Source organism: Hypoxylon trugodes, assembly GCF_022578975.1.
Source record: "Hypoxylon trugodes strain CBS 135444 unplaced genomic scaffold F4822scaffold_13, whole genome shotgun sequence".
Lineage (NCBI taxonomy): Eukaryota > Fungi > Ascomycota > Sordariomycetes > Xylariales > Hypoxylaceae > Hypoxylon > Hypoxylon trugodes.
In genome coordinates, this window is record NW_026250028.1 from 180,977 (window position 1) to 202,615 (window position 21,639).

The 21,639-nt window shown below is 46.5% G+C and overlaps 4 protein-coding genes across 4 annotated transcripts; 2 read left to right on the plus strand and 2 right to left on the minus strand.

The window, feature by feature from the left end:
- The first annotated feature begins 824 nt into the window (after positions 1 to 824).
- On the plus strand, positions 825 to 2,041 carry F4822DRAFT_96636 (glycoside hydrolase family 75 protein). The gene is made up of 3 exons (XM_051464235.1): positions 825 to 1,309; positions 1,366 to 1,700; positions 1,752 to 2,041. The coding sequence occupies exons 1-3, from the start codon at positions 1,144 to 1,146 to the stop codon at positions 2,019 to 2,021; spliced, it is 771 nt and encodes a 256-aa protein (XP_051308557.1). The 5' UTR covers positions 825 to 1,143; the 3' UTR covers positions 2,022 to 2,041.
- A 2,951-nt stretch (positions 2,042 to 4,992) lies between these two features.
- Positions 4,993 to 8,282, minus strand: F4822DRAFT_422585 (fungal-specific transcription factor domain-containing protein). Its single transcript, XM_051459904.1, has 5 exons — positions 8,252 to 8,282; positions 7,994 to 8,152; positions 5,959 to 7,931; positions 5,586 to 5,905; positions 4,993 to 5,521 (listed from the first exon to the last, which is right to left on the minus strand). Exons 2-5 carry the CDS (start codon positions 7,999 to 8,001, stop codon positions 5,312 to 5,314), a joined length of 2,511 nt encoding a protein of 836 aa, XP_051308558.1. The 5' UTR covers positions 8,002 to 8,152; positions 8,252 to 8,282; the 3' UTR covers positions 4,993 to 5,311.
- Positions 8,283 to 11,902: 3,620 nt separating this feature from the next.
- F4822DRAFT_96676 (uncharacterized protein) lies at positions 11,903 to 14,509 on the minus strand. The gene is made up of 5 exons (XM_051464236.1): positions 14,258 to 14,509; positions 13,513 to 14,202; positions 13,139 to 13,449; positions 12,702 to 13,049; positions 11,903 to 12,629 (listed from the first exon to the last, which is right to left on the minus strand). The coding sequence occupies exons 1-5, from the start codon at positions 14,396 to 14,398 to the stop codon at positions 11,999 to 12,001; spliced, it is 2,121 nt and encodes a 706-aa protein (XP_051308559.1). The 5' UTR covers positions 14,399 to 14,509; the 3' UTR covers positions 11,903 to 11,998.
- A 4,186-nt stretch (positions 14,510 to 18,695) lies between these two features.
- F4822DRAFT_96786 (uncharacterized protein) lies at positions 18,696 to 19,938 on the plus strand. Its single transcript, XM_051464237.1, has 4 exons — positions 18,696 to 18,817; positions 18,904 to 19,031; positions 19,101 to 19,133; positions 19,200 to 19,938. The coding sequence occupies exons 2-4, from the start codon at positions 18,915 to 18,917 to the stop codon at positions 19,653 to 19,655; spliced, it is 606 nt and encodes a 201-aa protein (XP_051308560.1). The 5' UTR covers positions 18,696 to 18,817; positions 18,904 to 18,914; the 3' UTR covers positions 19,656 to 19,938.
- The last annotated feature ends 1,701 nt before the right edge of the window (positions 19,939 to 21,639 follow it).

Genomic DNA, 21,639 nt, shown 5'->3' on the forward strand with positions numbered 1-21,639 from the left:
GGCATATATATCGTATTATCCTTCGAAATATGGCGTGCGATGACGATTTTACGTGGCACGCATGACGTTTAATATGGATTAGGGCGGTTGCACGATTTCTTGGTGGCTGTTTTAATATCGTCGTTGATGTGAGATCTTGGTTGGGTAAGGCTCTAACCTATATCTGAAGCCAAGGGGGGAGAGTCAGATTTAATGAGTAATAATATTGTATGTTGACTCGAGTAAGTGGAGGCATGATGTATCATAGTATGGCGAAGTAAAGAGTATTCCCCCGTTCAAAGTGTCCGAGTTAGCGAAATCAAGGTATATCTATTTAAACTACATCGTAGCTTTCTCCGGTTTGCGCCAGATGTTTGAACTATCCACTAGGTCAGGGGTAGTCGGACTGGAAGTTGGGTCTGGCCTCCCAATGCGACTCGTGCGAAGCCATAATCCTAGGATGCGAGTCATTCATGGTGGCTTTGGGGATCCTCCGAAATTGCTAGGGTCATCCCTCGATAATTAAGTCGCGGCTTAGATCAATGTTTCGCTCGAAGCCGAACCAAGAATGCCCAGGTCAAAATCAGCCCGGCCATTCTTAGGGCTTTTAAGCCGAACCTGCTGACATTGTAATCACAGAAATTCAGTCTCAGATATTTCGGTTCTTTTGCAACTTATTACTAAATAGTTTCGGTCAATCCGGGGTAAATAAGTAAAAATTTCTATGAAACGTAACAATCCCCATGAAACTAGAGATGTATTCCGTACGGATTAGCTAGATGATCGCCTCAGAATTTACCAGATTGAGAAGGTGATGTTATACAGCACCAAAGTAGAACCGAATGGCTTTGATCTTGAGTGGTTTCCGGTCGTCCTAGATGGCTTTTTATCAGTCGCAGCTGAAATTCTTCGTCTTCTCATGTAAGTGTTAGCCGTTCCCGAGATAGCTTGCCACTTTCTAGGTCGGCGTACAATTATCGGGGTGATCCATATGCTAGGGTAACGATCACCCTTGGCATTCGGAATCCGTCAGCTGGTAAGGATTCCAGATCCGGGTATGGTTAAGGATGTAAAGTGATATATAGATGCCGTTCGTCAACGTTAATGCTGTGATTATGAAGTTATCCCACCTAGATCGCGGATCTGTCTTGTTAGTTGACGAAGATGCCTTCAAAAGCTTACCTATTTTTATCCTTCCTTCTAGCTTCGGCTCAAGCTAGGGATATCCCATCCAACCTACGGAATTTCTATAATTCAGTAGTAACGCAAGGATCATGCAAAAAGCCATTACAGGGAGGCTTCTATGATATGGCAGGGAGTAGTGACAATAGTAAGTTTGGTAACTCGTACTAAACTAGAAATGACCTCCTGAGACCTTTGATCTAGGCTTCGCCTATTGCGGTGACCACCTAGATGACTACGGCATCATCTACTTACAAGGCGGAAATGGGAAGTTGGCCAACATGGACATCGATTGCGACGGAGACATAAGCAAGAACGATGACGGCCGTTGCGATAACGCCCACTCAACCCAAAGCACGACATCTTTCAAGCGCTATGTGTCAGCGTATAAGAATGGTGTTCCGGACTTGAATCCTTTCGTCCACGACTACGTAGTCTTCGGAAACAGTGGAGACAAGGAAGGCTGGATCACATTTGACCCTCGCGAGTACGGCATGCAGCCTTTGAGCGTGATGGCTGTTGTCTGCAACAACAAGCTGGTGCGTATTTCACATTAGTGGACTGTATTATGATGGCTGACTGTCGGGCAGATTTATGGCATTTGGGGAGATACGAATGGCGACGATGGCGTGAACGCCAGAATCGGCGAATCGTCGATTTCAATCGGGACTCTGTGCTTCGGTACTGGTATTAACGGAGAGGTCGGCTATGACCACGAAGACGTCTTATACATTGGATTCACCGGCTCCGACGCCGTCCCCGGCGATAAAGCGAACTGGCGTGCGGCTGATGAGAACAAGTTCCAATCAAGTATTAGCAAATTTGGCGACAAGCTCATCCAGAGGATCGGGAAATCTTAATGCTTCCCTAAGTGCTCCTTAGTAGAACCCAGGTCGAAGTCATGACGTACCAAGACCGCTAGGTATCTTGGTTCGGGTTGAAATGGAATGGGATCTGCCGAGCTGGGGATTCAATAACCATTGAGTTAAGGAATAAAAAGAATTGGTGTTTATAGGAATCGGCGTAGGTCGCGCGGTATTTGGTTGAGTCAGGATTCCCTTCATTTTCTTACATAAAATGTATGTAAATACCCTTTCACGGGAAGTATACGAATTTGGGACGCAGCATTCGCGAGACGGAGTAAATCAAAGTCACCTTATGTGAATATTCTAGAGCCGTAATTGGAACATGTATGAGCTCAGAGCGCTCTGAGATTGGTCTTATTCTCAGGGGTGTGGCGCATGGTATTGAAACGTAACTCTAGATGTTCCTAGAATCGTAGAGAAGAGGTGCTATCGAGTTCGGCTTCCGAAAGAGTTTGTTTGAGGTGGTGGTAGTCCGTGGTCTGATAGGCTCTTGAACGCGTTGGTAACAGGTACGAGCCACGAGAATGAAGAGAGTTGACTGGCTATGGAATAGCCTATGTAAGCGATGTACGGCTTCGAAGTTTAGGAAATCTTGTATCAATGTAGTTTATGTGTTAAAGCAGTCAACGAGCGAACGGATGGTGAAGTATCTGGAAAACAAAATCATATTGTCATTATGCGCGCTCTTGTATGAATATGAGTTGCTCTTAAAATAAAACAGGTATCTTCATCTAAAGTGATTCGAGGGTAGTGATGGAGAAGAAAATTGAAAGAGATAAAATGAGAAGATGAGAAGATGAGAAGGTGAGGGAGTAAAGGAGTAAGAGATGAAGTTGGATAAAAGTCAGGTGTTGTCGTCATCCCATCACCTGATCTTTATATTCGGTATATTCATATAATTATGCATTAATCAAAGGTAAATTTACTGTTTATCTGCATATACACATACGCTGTTTTTTATACTTTCATATTTTCTACTTTAAGATTAATTATTAATCTTTTTTAATCTCATTTCCTCCCTCATTCTTTTCATCATCCTTCATATTTCAACAACCAACCCGACTATAATCTATCACGACTCTTGTAGTCCGGCGAAAACAAACAACGACGTAATGGCTATCATATTAATGCCCCAGACATTCGTTCGAACCAAGATGAATTTGCGGTTTTCCTGGCCCCAGATATAAACCCACGTGTAGAGCAACCGAGTAACCAGATAGGTCAGCGACACTGTATTCAAGATGTCTGTCGACACGCCCGCCGCGTTTCCTGCCGCAATTGCTGCAGCGTAATAACCGAGCGTTTCGAACGCGTTAGAGCACGCTGCTTCCGCGCGCTGGAGACGACCGATTAACTGGTCGCGGTTAGTCAGCGATGTCCGTGTTGTCCTTGTCGCGTGGGTGTGGTGGGGTATGAAATTCGGAACTCACCCGCTTGTCAAGATCGGCCTTCGAGAGCTGCGCGGAGAAGAGGCGCGGGTTGTTCCCGTCGAAGTACTTCTTCCCCGGCCCCGTGAGACCCGAGTACGCCCTCGGTAGCAACGCCTGTTGCACGCGAATGGGTTAGCAAGTGGACAATACACGTAGATACGCAAGGTATGACGACGAAAGAATGTCTTACGAAGAAGAGTGCTACGGGGACCTAGATTAGATGATTAGTTTGAAGCTCGCGCAATCAAGTTTGGAGCTGTATTCTCTCAACTGACTGTGTGGTAAGATATATTCTTTTCGAGGCCGAGATACGAAGCCATTGTCACCGGTTGACTTTGTTTTCCTTCCGGGCTATAGATGGTGTACAAGACGACTTAAGTGCTAATGAGGTGAATGAGTTTTTGGAGGGAGTGGACGAATTCAATGATTTATATTTAAGTTACTTTGGTATCTACTAATAACACTGAATGCTTAGGTAGGTTTCCCCATACTTAAGTATTGTTGGACCACCCCTGAAGCTTTTGGAGGATCAAAACGGGGCAGAAAATAGATACGCTGGGTATAATAGCGCGTAATTTGACCCGCTTCTGGCGTCGGAATCGTCCCGAGTGCCCGATTCTTCAGCTGCTTGCTTGAAAATGTCTCCGAACCCCTAAGGATTTTATCTACTTATATATTCATTCGTATCATAAACCCGTGGGACGTTGTCTTGACGTTGATTCGGGTATAGGGCGTAGGACTACTTGATCAACTATTACTGTAATGGTGTAAGAACTCTTTTACAAGCATAATCTAAAATTGTAAAAATAAAATTATTCATTTAGCTGACCTGATAGATAGCTTATGTAAGGATTTGAATGTCCAGATGGGCTGACAAAGCAAGTAACTTTTGTTAGCTTGTAGTGTTCCGTGTCCCGCTTCCCTGAGAACCTTGGAAGATTCAAAGTGGGGGTTACTTAGGTGTCCCCTAACATTCGATTTAATGGGAAAGAGAATACTTAGCTAGCAACGAAGGGTTTCGCCGTCTCCGACGTTATTATGCTTTTCAATTCGATCCGTCTTATCTAAGCCGCTTTCTTGAAGACAACTGTGGAAGCAGCAGATTAGTAATACGAAAGTCCACGGCCTCAATTGTCTTGAATTGTCTTGACTGGAGATGCACTAGCAACATTCAAAAGTGCATCATGATAATGCGCAATAGTTCTTGCGGCACTGCCTCATAACCTCTATCCTTCACCAAAACTCATTAGTAATTTGCTACCTCTGAACTCAGTGTGTTGGCCTTAAAGAGATGAATACAAAAGAGCGGCGAGGTAGGACAATATTTGCCTGTCGTACAAAGCCGGGGGGGTTGGTACAACACATCCATCTAGATGAGACAAGAACGCTACATTGGTATCATTGGACATGTTAGCCCCGATCTCGATTTACGCAATAATCACATACATGTAGGTAAAAAAGGCGCATTGATGTAGCCTATCAATTCTTTAATATATGCGCCGTCACCTGAGAATCGTAAGACTACATTGTGAGTACGGCAGTCATAAGCCCGTGGATATGCGCCCTGCTGTCAATCGAGACTCCTAGATAAGGCTACATCGATACGGCCCGTTTGTAACGGCGCGCCATCCGTAACATTCGTTCGTGACGCATAAAAACAATGCACGAGCTTCTTAACGCGTAGCGAATCATTTCATGTTCGGAGCATCAGGGTATCACGACTTGTATTTTCCGCCCTTAGACGGGACAGGAATTACTATAAACAATTTGCTAAGAGCAACCTCCTGCACCTTAGCAGCATATTGGAAAAGAAAAAGAACCAACTTTGAGAAAACGGCTCGTCGGAAACGTGTATCATGTAAATTCACCCCCTCCCCAGTCCCCCCATAGATCGTTGAGATCGGATCCAAGCATTTCAAAGTTGAATTCGGGGTTTTGGGTAGGAACCTGACCAGAGTCTGACGAAGGTAGCACCCACGGCATTGTTAGTGCTACGCCATCCCGATACGGCGTATTTGCCATCTGCATTGTAGGTGTGGCATCCATAGGAAATGGTGTGATAGACTAAAATTGCCATTAGTAGTTGTATACATACCTAGGTACGTAAGAAAACATGTCTAGAGCATACCTTGGCTCGACTGATCGGATCCTGAGCTGTCTGTGGTGACGTTGAAGAAGCTCCTGGTTGCTGGTTGGGATAAGGGGGGATCTGGAATGCGAGTAGCTTATAATGCAAACTAATGAAGCGCTCGGCTGCTGACGCCTTGGCTGCTTCCGATGTCTTAATTCCCATATGAGTTTCTAGGAGGCCGAAAGCTGCACACATGGATGAATAACCCCATGGATCGTTATTGCCACATCTCAACACCCGATCTTCCTTCATTGTAATACACTTTTCTACGAGCCTAAGGGTGTCTTGTGCGCTTGACATGATTAAGGTCATCGAGTCTGTTTGCTCCGCGTTAGTTTAACACAAAATCAAGTATATGCGGCCCCCATACCTTTAGGTTGGTGCAGCGTTACGTTGCAGAGATTTATGACGGAATTCATGGTATCTTCGCGAAGGTAAGATAAGGTCCTTATTCCCTTTTGGTACAACCGATCATGCATCATGACAATATCCCGTGCGGCAGTGTAGTATGTGAGTTCTGCTGTTTGGTACTTCGAGTTGAACTTCCTGAGTTTCAAGTACGGTTGATGTAGGGGGATGAGGTACTGTCTAAGTTGAATATGCAGCAGTGTGTGCGCCAAGATTGGCTTCTGAGTGGAATCTTTGTCGTGATCCAAGTCCCATGCTGGTAATTGGTCAATCTCATGAGTGACCATATCGCTATATTGAAGGACTTGCTCCCATTCAAGATCAATGGGTGGGCCCGTCAGCAATTTAGTTAAGTCAACCCGAAGTCCTAAACTACGGCGGCTGAGATGCTGGTATGACGATGATGTGTACTGATTCGGCGGACGAGAAACAGGAAGATCCTGTGAGTTTTCGTCGAAACTCTCGTCGTCGACGTTCTTCGGCGGATTGGTGTCATTATGAACCGAGCTCAATAGGGTCGGGAGGCCCTGATCAAATGATGCTTGCACGTCGAATTCGATTATGGTAGCCCATACTCTTCGTCGCATTTCTGCCATATAAGGAGAGATTTTCGCTGCCACGTGATCAGGATCCTGGTGAAGTCCGACGTTGAGACCATCACGTATTAGCTTCCCGGAAGTGGTCCAAAATCGTTTCTTCTTGATAAGGTTCACTTTCTTGGCAAGGTAGAGTAGGCAAGCAATTTGATAATGGACTAGCTTGCGATGCTTTTGGCTTTGTTTGTCGTGCCAATCATCACATGCCCTAACCCACTTCTCGGCCATCTGGATAGAACTAGATTTGATGCCGACGAACTTATTGGATGCCTGGGTATCAAGACAACAGGACACGGACATCATAGCCAAAAGAAGAGCAGTGAAGGAGGCGACTTTGGTCTTAGAAGGGTCCCAGTATGTCTCATACTCTGCTTTAAAGGTGGGTACATGGATGATGCGATAAATCTGCTCAAACTGGTCGAGATAGACAGACACAAGGGAGTCTGTTTCCTCTTTAGAAGGAAGGAGAGACTCTAGGCCTAGGTCCGGCTCGGTGGCTTTCTTCTCGCGATCCTGCTTGCGTTTTCCGCGGTCCTTCTTCTGGATATTGAGAGGCTTGAGCCATTCTTCGGCTGTCTCTCTCATAAAATGAAATATCCCGGTGAGTTCCTGGAGGGACGACCAAGCATTATGAGGTCCGAAGTATTTGGTCTTGAAGTCGTGTCCCCTTAGGTTTTGGTATTCAGTCACCCCAGCCTCGACATTTTGTGGGGTGAATGAGGGGTTTGAGGGCACGGACTGGCCATCTTTGCCGGAGTCCTTGAGGGTCGATGGTGAGGCAACGATGGTACTGCCATCAACTGAGGTTTGTTTTGATAAGCTTCCTCTTAGTTGAGCGACCTCGAGTTCAAGCCGGCGGATCCGCTCATGGTCACGGGCAGCATCTCTCAGGGCCGAGGGCTCAACGTCGCGGCGGACTGGTGAAGGGTTCACAGAGGGACGACGAGGTTCAGAGCCATATGTTGCTGGAGGAGCAGTAGGGACAAAGGGCGTCTTTTCTCCAGTCGACACCGACGTTGAACCCGGTCTTGACTCATATGTGCACCTATCGGGTGTGCCGGACTTGACACAACGATCACAAGGCAACTCCCTTGAGCATGATAGCTTTCGACGGCGACACTCTAAGCATGAGAGTCGCACCCTTTGGCGTTTCCGAGCTGGGCCTTGGTTATGCTCGTCATGATCATGCTCGTGATCATGCTCGTCATCTTCGGATGGCGCAGGTAGGTTATTGTGATTGTTGCTGCTGCTGTTTGCTTGAGATTCCGTCATTGTTACCGATGTGAATCCGCGGATATAAGGTAGGGCGCGCAGAGGGGCCAAACCTTGGGGTAAGTGGCTAGATTGATAAGATCAACAATCAATAGAAAGACATAAGATTAATGAGTTTCTGTTCCATACCTAGACATCGGGAGCAAGTGAACGAAAACGTGAATCACTTTTTTCTGAGACGTAAGCTGTTCGGAAGTCCGAGGCCAGGCTCGGATCTCGGACTTAGATGAGATGGGGTCCAAATGCACGACATCAAGCCATGACGTTGGAATCGTTTGTTTTAATAATCTTACGAGTTTTAGATCTTATTTGTGCCGAATAAAGGAGTCTAGAGTTATCGCATTGATTGCTCTCATAAAAGAAAAAAAAAGGAAAAAGCACACTCACACAAGGGGAAAAAACCTCGATGGGAAGAAACCAACACCGATAATTTGCAGACACCCAACAACAAAGAGGGCGGCTGAAGAAGCGGGATGAGTAGAATGGAACCTGCGTCACGTGCTGAATCCCCCATACGTCCTACGCCTTATCAATCAAACAAGTGTTATCTAATCGAGGAGTCGGAACCCGAGGCTTGTGCGACGGTTCGAAGCAAGGGTGTTAATGTTTATTAAGGGAAGCTGCAAATGAAGTTTGCTACCTCAAATTTCTAAAGTGGCTGGGTCGGTGGCGTCACTTAATTGTTTTAAGGTCGGTCCAATTTGATGAGTTCTTCCGACTTTTCAAACGCATACATCATTGTTACCTAGGTACATACATGCATTCAATTCCACTACCTACAATGTACCTAGGTGCAATGAGACACGTCTGGTTTAATCCGGCGGACAGTATTATACTTCCATATACGTATATATAGGCGTCTTTGTTCATCTTCAATGTTGCGTGGCAGAAGCGGTTTTCTCGTATTAGACACCTATACCGAGGTATAAAGGCGCCGATTCATCGGTACCTAGGTATATATGTACCCGCGGTGTATAGGTAGGTACGTACCCAATTTGTTGTTGCGAATACGAAGATTCGGTTTCCCGCAGGCTTGTTATTCTTCCGACAGTCCGGGCGTATTTTAACGCCATAGTTAGGGGGTTTATTTAGGGGAGCTTCGACAAGCTTTAGAAGCTAGAAGCTAGAACCCCCCTCCCCACCATTTTTTATCGACCACACTGCCACTGTCACTGTCACTGTCACTTTTCATCCCTTCTCACCTACATATGTAGGTACTTGGCCGCTTATACCTATTTTTAAACGCCAGAGCCCCCAATGGGCTTTGGGATATCGTATGAAGACCAGCATCATGGATTCCGGATGATATGGATTTTCATGAATCCAATATCGTATTGAGACATTCCCTAACCGGATAAGAACTAACTCGCTTCCTCGGTATCATGGGATTAATTCGCTCTGATTACATCTCATCGCAACCCTGCCTCTCTAGATTGGGCTGCTGCTGACTGTGAATGGAGTGTAGTTTGATAACGTAGGGCGTATTATTTCGGTTCGGATTATGGAATAGTCGTCTACACTTCGTAAAGCGTTTTCCGTCGCTACCGACCTCTTGGGTACGACAAGTTGTGTAGGTATTATCGGGACCAGAATACCAATCCTCGGCATACTAAATAATTGTGACTGGGAATTGCGATTGCGACCGCGTTCTAGAGATGTTTCGGCCTTTCGAGGTGGCGATAATTTATGTGGAAACGACTCTATTATCGTAGGAGAGCGTCTCAACGAGGATTGGCCTGCCAACTCGCCTCATCCGCACATCCTAACATCTCACATCTGGCGGTCTCCTTGGGTGTATTGTTTCTAGGTGGTGCGTTTTGTAAGAGAAGTTTCATAGGCGAAAAGATTTTGTGTATCTGCTGAAGCATGGCTCTCTCGCTTCAGAGTACTAACTTGGACTCCTTTGAGTCGCTGAGATAGCATATTTCGTATTAATTACCTCGCGTACTTTGGAACTTCGAGTCGAGTTATTCTTGCGTTCTATCAAGTATTTGATAAATAATTCGAGTGTATTGGTCTCGAGGATAGGTTTGTTTTCGCTTCGGGCCGCCGACCAGCGGAAGGATATATCGAACGTCGAGATATATTGTCAGGACAACGATAGCCGTCTTTGGTATCAAACCCAACCCTATGATCAGACGGACGCTTCCCTTTGCTCTAATCTCGTGCGCAAGCCACCTATCGGCATACCAAAAAAAAAATAAGATGGCATAAGGGGGGTTTATATGTTGCTATCGCTCGCTTCTTGTATTGGAGGGAGGTTTCCATGTCGCATTCTAATGACATACGTCTCATAATCTCAATTTACATATCATAAACTAGCTAGAATAGTAGAGGAAAGGTTACGCAGAAGGGGCGCCGTTTAGGGACTCCACGTATAATACCAGAGAAAAAAAGAAAAACTAATATCTCGAACATGGTTGACGCTACTGATCGAACGATTTCATCGAATGACAGCTGCAGCACAACTTACCTAGTACCTATAGCTACAACACTTAGGCGTTTACCTACCTCGCTATTCGTCGCTTGGGTCGTTGGGTTGTCGCCGCCGGCAGATAGAGAGTGGGTACGGAGGTCGCGAAGTAGATCAACTATATACGCCCGGGGTTAGTGGGTACAGCACCGCCCGAGCGGTTGAAGTAAAAGACGAGCAAAGGGGGTTTCCACTTTAGGCCGATAAGGTGGCGACTTTCCATGGATGTTGAGCAGATTTGGAATTCGACCACCCTGTACCGTCTGTACCCGTACACGTGGATCTGACAATCCCCAGCATAAATCCTAGATCGAGATCTACGAGAAACGTGTCTGGGGTCTTGCATGTTCCGTGTACCTAGCTCGCTTGGGAAGATGGCTGGTTAGCAGCACACGGCACAAGTATCACCTACCGACTCACCGTGAGGCCTCCCTTAAACCCCCTTTTCCTAATCCGGTAATTAGCATAACATATGACTCAGGTTTGTCGCTCTAGTCCAGACCGTCCACGTTGCCCGCCTTTGGAAATGGCGACTAATTACTGTGTGGGAGGTCCGGTTTATAACGCTGCTGGCGGCGCGAAGCAGCAGAATTTGAAAATAGCTTTAGAAACAAAAATGATAATTTTTTTTAAAGAGTGGAAGTGAAGAGTGCCTGGATAAAACGATTGGTTTAGTCATGTTCTGTTTGTGGGTTTTATATCTAGTATCATGAGAATAACATACTCATTGCTCATTAAACGTTAGGGAGGGCTACAGAGATTCCTGCGCTCTGACACGTGGGGAAGAGCCCACGGTCCTATGGGGTCTCCCCTCAGGGCGGCGAATCAAACGTCGCAATCTCAACCAACCTGACTGACTGACTGACAAACCAGGGTTTGAAAATTCGAACTCGAAATGAAACTCACAAAACGATAAAACAGTAGTGGCTCCGTTGTGATGAGATAATGAAGTCCATCACAACGCCGCTAACTCATAAGCTCGTTCCCTCCTTAAACCTCGGGAGTAGTTAAGGCACGCCTCACGAGAGCATGTCGCGATTTTGGTACCGACGGTTAACTCTCGGTGGCATTCTAGCCTTAATCACCCTATCGCAGCAGAGAGTTCCTCCGGTCATTCTAGCGCTAGAGTCGAGAAAGGAAAGAAAAGGGACATGGGAAAATTTTTTGTCATCCTCTTTTAGCCGAGCGTCGTCGTTCAACCGTTGTTGAGGGACAGAGTCGAGGCCGCGCCGCATATTAGTCATTCTTTAGCTCTTGGGGACCTATGATACACCTGAGAATGGTTCGTCGTAGGCTGTTACATACAGCCAGTGTGGCAAAGGGTCCTCCCTGGTACGGAAATATGCAGACGGCGGCTCTACACATGCCGGGTTGAATTGTGGTTTGGGGGGGTGTGAGCTTTCCCGACCCGGAGTTCGATCTCATGGTGATTGGACCTGGTGCAACGACAAACCGATCGCCGGTCAACATCCCAGCAGCCCCGGTGGCGTTCACCAGGGACCCGATTTAGAGTGTGAGAAAGTGGCGCGACGTGGCGAACCATGGGCAATTCTTCCGGATGCAATTGGTCATCTACCACCCAAATAAGCGGTTCTTCTGCGCGTCCCTACATGATTTGCAACTGACTGATACCCATTCCAAATCTCCGCACGTCATGCTGTTCATGCCTGTGTCAGGGATGGCGCGTATCTTTGCGGGTATCGCGGTGGTATGACGTTAGGACCTTCCTGTTCCGCGGCCATACCATCCAGGGCCTTGTCTTGTGAGTACTGCTCCCACCAGTGGACGAAGTGTTCGAGTGTATGGTCCCCATTGTCATTGATCATGCTGAAGACCCCTATGGGCCACCGAGATCGTATCTCCTGCGCCATGTGATCTAAGCGACCATCGCCATCTTCGACTTCGGCGATCTCCCTGAGGAGGTAGATATCTTCTGCACTCATGGATTGTCTGAGGAGGCGGAAGATTGCTTCCGCTACGTAATAGTTCTGCCCTTGTTCCCATAGCCCCTTAGCACAAAGTATCATCGTGGATCGTAAAGCCTCGTGCGTTGCCGAACCATTCTCTACTGACGCCATGTCCCTTAGAGCACTGAATCCTAGCAAGTGTAGGAATTGGACTAGTGTGACATCTAAAGATTCGAATCCGTGGCGTAGATAGTAGACCCGCATAAGAGTCTCAAAGCACGCCTTTGAGTGGCTAACAACAGTATTCGGGTCCACCTCTGCATGTATATAACCCATATGCATAAACGGCTCGAAAAGACTGATGAGCAGAACGTGATAATGAATACTAGAAAAAGAGTCAGCATAAATACACAATGAAACGCCGACTATATCATAATCTACGCTAGAAAATACTTACTGCATCTTAATATGCGAAGGCATGGCAATATTGCGGGCTTTAAGTGGTTCCGGCAAACCCTCATACCAGGCTAGAAGTCTCGATTTGAGTCTGATGGCAGCATCGAGCGGCATTCGGTTGAAGGTCCTGGGTTGCACAAACGACAGTCTCGTAACTTCGTTCATGATTACGCGAAACTCAGAGACCGCCCTAAACACCAAACCGTTGGATATAGCAATAGCTGTCCGCCCAAGAGGATATTTCACCTCAATCTCTCCATAATATGCGGGCGCATCGTCGAGATCGGGGAGTGGCCGAGCTGGTGGATTATTGAGGATCGGTGGTTGGAATGTGTGGAAAGTCGCGAATCTGGTATAGGCATTGGCATTAGTGAGCTTGTCGTGGAGTACAAAATGTCAAACAGGAAAAGGGGGGCCTGAAAACTTGAAAAAACCTACGCCTGCCAGTTGTACAAACACCACGCAGTTGTTCCTGCTACTACTTGCCATTCCTTGCTTTCGTCCTGGGTCGGCGAGAAGAGAGACATCGCATTTGCCATCTCAAAAGTCTTGTATGTATAGAACCAGCTTAATTCGTCGATACCGTTGAAGTTACATGTCAAGTTAATGATAGCCGCTGCTTGAACCGTCGTTATCATAGGATCCGCTTGTTCGAGTTCGAATAGCCTTCGGGCTTCGGCGAGGAAGCGATATCCTAGATTGTCGGGTTTCCAGTACTCGGCTCTGTTCTTCATCCGGCTATATCCATGCTTTCCAAATCGTCAGCGTAGGTAAGAAGTATCAGAAGGGTCGTGCGGAAATGCTATTCTTACCCATGCAGCTCCCAGGACTGCATTCACCAACAATGGCGAACAGAATCGCTTGTTACCGGTGCTCATGTCATCAAGGAACATCTCTTTATGGAAATAGGGATGGAAAGGGAACTCGAAGATGAAGTAGATCTGCAGAAGGACGCGCAGCATTGGGTTGTCGGAAGAAACGGTTGTCCAAGTTGACACGTTCATGGACGATATGCGATTGTCTTTAAGCTCTACAGTATGGTATGGCACTAGATACACCTTTTTGGATTCGTCCTCGACAGCCTTCAAGGCTTCTAGGGTTGCTGGAGGTTGTATGTCCACCTTCTCAAATAGAATGGACTGAAGGTATGGGTTTGGCCATCGATTTAGGTGTACTGGCATCTCTCGAAGATACGGAAATTCATATCGGAATCGAAGATCTGGTTTGAGTGAAAGTTGGAGGAGGAGATCGCTGTCCGAGATCGCCTGGACAATTGTCTGCGCCTCTTCGCCCATTCGGAGTCGTTGAATAACTTGAGCGGTCTCTTCGTCTGGTCGGGATCGCATAATTCCAAATAGATCTTCGTATGCCTGGCATTTGATCTCTAGATCGGTTAACTTGCGCTTCTGGGCTCTAAGGTGGGTTTCTGTCGGGAGAGTCGTGTATTCGCAGGCCGTTGATCTTTCGATGCACACGGAGCATCGTGGCCGCTCGGCTGTACACTGCAATTCGGTCAGCCCCAGATTAGGGTTACTGAAGAGATTGAGGTGAAGTGACCTTGCTCTTCCTCTTTCGACAAGCCTCGCAAGCTGCCGGGGTGGCTATTCGCTTAGCACGATGCTGGGTCTGCGATAGGGCCTCGACGCGAGGAGGGTTGGGGGCGTTGGGCAACAGCGGCCGCAGAGGTTGCTGCGACATACAGAAGACACGAGAACTGAAAGACTAAGCTCAATGAGATATGGATAATACTATTGAAGTTGTGACAACTTCTTAAGTTATTCTATCGAGCAAGATCTTCAAGAAAAGAGAATCAATACCTGGGTTACTTGCCAGGGAAAAAGCTATGGTATTGTCTTTTACGTATGTACTCGATCCTAGTGTAAGTGAGCTAGGATCGGGTACATCTAGCAGTCCAGGGGGGTCAAATCTGTGAGGCTAGGCGGTCCCAAATGTGGCGTCTGCATGCAAAACAGAGAGAATGCAACCGGGAGGGCCAAAATCTAGACCCACACGACGATCTGGTCCTCCAGTACTACTTGGCAGCGTAGTCCGAGAATACACATGGCACTGACGATCATGTTCTTAAGCTTCACATGGGCTCCGCAGCACCAAGATTCGTTATGGAGAAGTGAAGAAAATATTTCAGGTTTAAGACTTACGGGCCTCTTAAAAGTGACAGAAGTCATGGAACCGGCTAGGGTGGCTGATATGTGATCCACAAGTAAGCGGTTGTTAATTAATAGGTACACTTAGAATATCTAGCGAGAAACCTCACTATTATATCACCTAAAGTACCTACCTGAAACAGCCACTAAACGCGTTCGCCAACTTCTTACCTACCCCAAGGAAAAAGACAATAGTTAGGGTACCCAGAATCTGCCGTGTCGCCACTTTTAGTGGTTGGATTTTCGGTGGTATAGGAGCCCCCTAGCTGGTTTATACTGTGCTCGGAGAAGCCCCCTGTATCCGAGTCGAGCAGCGTTCCAATCAAAATACGCCTAAGACTTCAGTGGCCTTCCACGAAGAAGCCTGTCGGTCACTAGTAAAAGCCTCGTCACCGCTGGAGCTAGGTTCCCATACCCTGTTATTATGAGGTTGTGGTCGCTCTAAGGGTTTATGCAGATAACATCATTTGAACATCATTTCGGATGGAGTGATTCTACAATAAAACCGAAACATATTTCAATTTCAATTGGCAATATAATAATTAAATAATGATATCATTTCGAGGTATTTCGGGAAAAGGAGTGGAAGGCTGTATCCTACGGTCGGTGCATATTACTGTGCTATATTAGCACGCGGCCGCAGTGAGCCGAATAGGATCGATCACTTACGCCCTGTTATATGGGTATCAACTCATTGTATTATCTGGGTACTTTTCCAAATAGGTAAAAGAAGGAACGGAAAGAAAAGTTTTTTTCCTTGCTTCCCTATTGCTGCTTGGCCACGGCCGTAGCCCTCGGTAACGGAATCTCCGTACCAACTAGCTGTTCGAGAACAGGCACCCGGAAGCATACAAACGACGGTGCCACAGAGCTGGCCAGGTATAGTTCTCACAGCTCCACCGCCATATCGCTAATTTCCCCTAAGACTGTTACGGTATTTATTACTTTCCTTCATCATCAGCGGTTGCATTCATGCAGTTGAGAGGGCCTTATGTGCTGAGAATACATAAGTTGATCATATCCGTCTTGTTTCGCTTCCAGAGCTGTGCCTGAACCCGAGCGCATGTCGCCACGAACTACCCAATTCTCCCCCCGGGTTCCTTACCACCTATAAACGCCGAGCCCATCCCCGAAATTAGCGATCGAGATCAATTCGGCGTTCTAGTGGAATGTATCGAGCGCTTAACAATTATAAAGTTATACAAACTAAGCGATCTGTTTCGCAGTTTCTGTTATGTACTTCTGGATGACTAGGCAATCACAAATGCCATGCTTCAAAACTTCATTATTGAGCACAAGTACTTCAGTACGCAGCGTTTCCGCAGTGATTTTCAACGCGTCTCGTCCGGCTTCTAGGGTTCTTTCTCTTGCCTGAAGAATAGATGCCTCCCTATTTTTCTTCTGACGGCATTTATTGGCCGCGACGCGATTCTTTTCGAGCTTACCTACCCGCTGATCTCCGTTGACCCCGAGGTCCTCGTTGAGCGAAGACGACGACGACGAACTTAGCCTAGCTTGACTTCGCCTGCGTTTAGTTCGATGACGAGAAACCATCTCCATACCGCAATCGTTTCCGCCCTGAATACTATATTTCTTTATTGAAAAAATTGGCGGCGGTGTGGTTTGTCGTTGCTCCGATTGTTGAAGCCTCGAGAAGCCAAATGTCGAGAAATCCTCTCGCGAGGCAAATTACAAATTGCGTCTATACAATTAGGGTCAGTAATTACCAAAAAAAGTTCTCACAGTGAAATATTACGACTACATACCGATTTTCTATCATCCCTTTCGTTTCTGGGGAAGCTACTTCGAAAAACTCCTAGCTGGTCGAAATCCGCATTGGGGGTGGCGCTGGTATCTGCGCTGGAACCATCCCATTCCAAATGCTGGAGATTTTCAAGAATATCGAATCCCTGCGGGTTAAACTCCCTATCTGGACTTGAGAGGGCGGGTTTAGCTCCGTGGCGAAGATAAAACGAGTCCAACAAACTAATCCCGCAACTCACGGCCATCGTTGAAGTTTTGTGGAATGCCGCTAGACGAAACATCCTATACCTTTAAAAAGTGAATCGTTGGGGAGATAAAACGCGATTGGAGCGAATTACTGACCCCGGTAGCGAATAGAGTGTTTCCGAAATTATCACCGATGTCGTCGCCGCTTCCCGAGTTCGTTGCTATACGGGCGGGTGGATTAGGCTGGTTTCACTGACCAGCATCCGCCCAGGTGATCAAATACCGCGAATACCCCCCTGGGTAATAATGAATGTGTCTTTGAAGAAGATTGTGGTTTAATTTACGACTAAAGATTGCGTTATAGGCTTCCAGAGGCCCGCGCGGTTGAAGACGTGGAGAAATTCCCGGGTCTGGGCTCAATACTTCAGACTGCTTAGCAGCTCATTTAGAGTACATCTGATCGGAAGCTACTCCATCGAAAATAGTAAGACATATTGAGACGGACAGTATTTGTCAAAGTTAGCTGGATCGTCGGTAGTGTCTCGGGTCGCTGTATCCGTTTGTTGCTCGGTCTACGGATCAGTGACGCAAATTCTAGTGGCAATACCCCTAATATCCAGAGTTCATCACATATATCTTTTAAAGTTGACATGTAGGTTGCAATAGAGCTTTAATGTAATTGACTAGTTCGTCCCCACAACCGGAGATGACTCCATCACTATATATTGGTTGATGATAATGGAAAGGCGGAGTTCGGATTCGTCCCAGACTCCTGTACAGCAAGAACGCGACTCATTTTTACACGTTCAAAAATGACTGTGTTGTCCCAGCACTTAACTATTGGGAACAAGGTGTTCCTTGTGAGGAGCTGTTCAAGCCTGAGCCTAGACCACGATTCAAAGTAAAGTAAATACACTGGGCCTAAGCTCCTGGGCTGTCCAAATATCCATCATATGCTTCGCATGTAATAGTTTTGGCCGAAAAAAAAATGGTTTGAAGACGGCCGACTGGCATTGCGATGAAATGGTACAGTGGTGCTTGACGTTTAGAAAGGGGGCAGGCTATTTTGCGATTGAGAAATATTGCAACCCCTCCCTTTCCGACCCCCCATGGCCTTATCATGTACCCTAATGTTGGGCTCTGCAGACGTGGCTCTGCCGAACCTTCGTTGGAAGTACCACGAACATCTTGCCCAAGGCCATCTAGCACGAATTAGGCGTAATGGAGACTACTTGCATGATTAATTGTTATCCGGGCCGTCTTCACCCCATCATATCACGCGCAGATGCAAAGCATCCCGCATCGGCCAGTTAGGCCTTTGGGCAACTTCTCATTTTATTGTTGAAGTAGATGTAGAAGACTACGCTTCTAAGCCCAATATGATAATACACTACTAGCTTATCCATTCGATTTTACAAGTTGCCCAAGCCTTCTTAGACGTAGTAAGTCCTTTAAACGTGATAAAATAGGTGGCAAAGGGCCTGGCCGTCAAATGGATCATGTAGGATAATGTCTAGAAAAGTATTCTATATGGGAGAGAGTAGCGTAAATTGTCTACTAGAGGTATACTTGTGGGTCGCGCTACGATTATCCCCTTCTTATCCTCTGGAGGTAGCGGGAACATGTCAGTATGGCGCTTCTGGCTTGAGATCGAAATATGTGTCGAGCTAAATCAGTGAATAACTGTCGATGAACCATACGAACGTCTGGTTGTGTACTTCCGACGAAGATCCACCTCCATCGCATTTACGTAGCGTAATCGTCAATCCGGAACCCCCTGTTTGATGTGTCTAAATCTACGGGTCTTTCAGCACTTTCTAACTGAAGACTTAGGCCTCTCTTTATTGGCTATTCGGAGCCGGCTCCGAGTGTTTTGGTAATCCTTCCCTGTTAAGCTCCACGTTTCGATCTCTCTCCCAGAAAAGATTCAAGTCACCAGCACATCCATCAGGTTCAGGCTCGATGGCAATTTGTCTGATTGGTTCGGTCTTTTTCAGCTGACGTACGATACCTTCGCCTCCCCGAGGTCAAGTACCCCGTTCGTTCGGCAGCAAAATCGCTTATGTTGCCTTCTATATATCGGAAAAGTTGTGTACTACATGGAATCGCGGAGTTTCAAGAAGCTCGCGCCAGCGCCAGCCGAGCCAGGCACTGGTGAAAACCAGGCCCAGATTTCTGTGCCCGTCCCTGGTCCTCGCAGGAACCTAACGAGAAACGTAAGTGAGGTTCCCATATATTAGGAGGAAGTCTATTTTTTTCTTCACCCATAACACCCCTTATCATAGGCTTGCTCTCCATGTAAAATTAAAAAGGCGAAGGTGAGTTGATTTGCCTTCAGCAACGAGTCATAAGTCCCTTAGGACTCGAAGCTGAAGGTCTGACAGTGTGACGGAAACCGACCTACTTGTTCCAGATGTCAGAAGAACGGCGACACGTGTGTGTACGAGGTGAACAAGCGGGATATAGGAAAGCTACAACTACTCAGCGACCACGATACCGCTAGATTACAGAGTTTCGAGCTAGTTTTTGGGGTGCTGCAAAATGGGCCCGATCACGAAGCTGCGGATCTCTACTCCCAAATCAGACTTGGGAGATCCGTTGAGATGCTTGCATCTACTCTAAACCCTTCTAGCATCCAATCTTCGACATCGGCTTCGTCCAAAAACCCCGCAGCTGCGTCAAGTTCATATTCAACCGCTATGCGCGACGACTCCGAGACCCCAGCTCCAGAAGCATCGCAAGGCTTCCTTGACCTCCTCTACGACCGAGATGACTGGCTCCAAACTCCTGACGGCACAACTCCTGACGGTACCAGTGCCCACAACACAGAGGGGGAGTAGCCAGAGAATAAATATGAAATACCATTCCCGCAGCGGCTAACAAGACCGCATGTTTCTTCTAATAGAATACCGTTTAACTCCCATAAAACATACGACCTCTCGATGCTCACCGACCTAACCCCGAATACCACACGACATTCATTAAGTCCCTTCGATAGCTTCAGTACATCCCTATTCCAGAGTTCCAAAGAATTACGGCCTCGATTCCAGCTTTTACTGACAAGAAACGCCATGCCGCCACTAATTTGCTTCCGAATGAGCTATGGTGGATTCCTATCTGTTCACACTGCGAGTTAGTGAACGGATTAATTTTGAATAGCTCAGAGGCAGCTTGAATGCTGCCTGCTGCTAATCTAACAATAAACCTACAGTGTAGGACCATTTAAAAAAGGAGGGCTTAATTTTTTGCGAAGCAGTTCTGGTGGATTGTTGATGGAATAGGATAGGCTGTTGGGTTTATTGTAAGTACCTACCTAGGTGGTTACAACATCACCTCTCATGGTTATTCACGATCGTTACCAAATTTAATATGGATTGAAAAGGCCTTTTTTAATGGCAGTGGCTGACTCGGATTTTATTAGGCTCGGAAGAGATTGCGAATCGAATTTTACTTGTTTATATCGGTTTACGTGGCGCGGGGCAATCTCCGTCCTTCATATGGTTGAGTAATGGGTGTTTAGCACTTATGGATCGAGATGGGAATATAAGTGGCGAAGGATCCCTATATGTGGAACTACGGTTTGATCGAGGAAGAGCCTCTAGTCACGGGGAATATTGCCACCCCTCGTGTCGGGTGATTGACCCATATCTTGAGACATTCACCATTTTCAAAAGATCAGCCCACAGCAAGGATTTCATTCCCAATACCGATTACGCGGGACGGAGGGGCTTCCGGGTGGTATCATTGGATTGTTAGATTATTGGAAACGTTCGAATGGAGTTATACAGAGCATATTTAGATGGGCGTGGTGGATAAGGAAAGAATGCAATATAGACATTCGGGAACATCCGCCACTTGCCACGAGATTTCAAATCGCGTGCCATATAGAAACCTACTTAGGTAGGAATAGCTACAACATGTGGGTAGCCAATTTGAGCTGCGTAGGAGGTTCAAGTGCAGATAATGGGAGTTTGTTGTGAAGTCTCCGAAGATTGTCCCGTATTTCTATGTTGATAAGGCCATGGGTACCGACTAGGTAATCTTCCCTGACACGACGGACCGCATGCTACTGATTAAATCGGCAGCATGAGCCCCAAACCGGCATATTCTACCGACTGTAATACAACATGCTAGCGAGCATTCCAAAGATTCACCGCCGTCCAGACGATACCCAAATTAAATAACTCACCGAGGCGACGGGGAAAATGCCTTGTTCGTTATAGTCGAGGAAACTTATCTAGTTTGTCCAATTTGAATGCGAAATGAGATTGACCTCTAGATATAAAAGTTAATATAATTAAGAGAACGAGAGATATTAGATACTCAAGAGTATTGCCACTAGATGGCCATGATCCATTATTTGAACTGGTATGACGGTTACTTTCATATTCCAAGGGTATATCTATCTAGATAGATAGCACACGGTGAGATGAAAGACATAACGATCCTTGGTAGCCATTCGGTTTAGTCTCTACGCATGTGAATGTTATGTTCGAAAGCGGTTCTGTTAGAGGTATTTTCAACTTTGGTGAGTATATCTTGGTGGAACAAAGTTGACGTTTGTATGACGCCGGCCGATCTCCGTAATGTTGTCGTCATATCCCCTCAAAAATTCCGCTTCTGTTGGCTCCTTATCTCTAGGTCTTCGCATGGAGGCCTCAATTGAACACTTTTCTTGAACTTGGAGGCTTTAAAGATCGGAGTCCAAATACTTCTATCGTAAACTCGGCTGTCGTGAAAAGTATTTTCCGTGGCAAAGTAGTCTAGTAGTAGCAATTATATGGGTCAATAAGCTGTGGAGTTAAGGTATATGGCATGTATTTA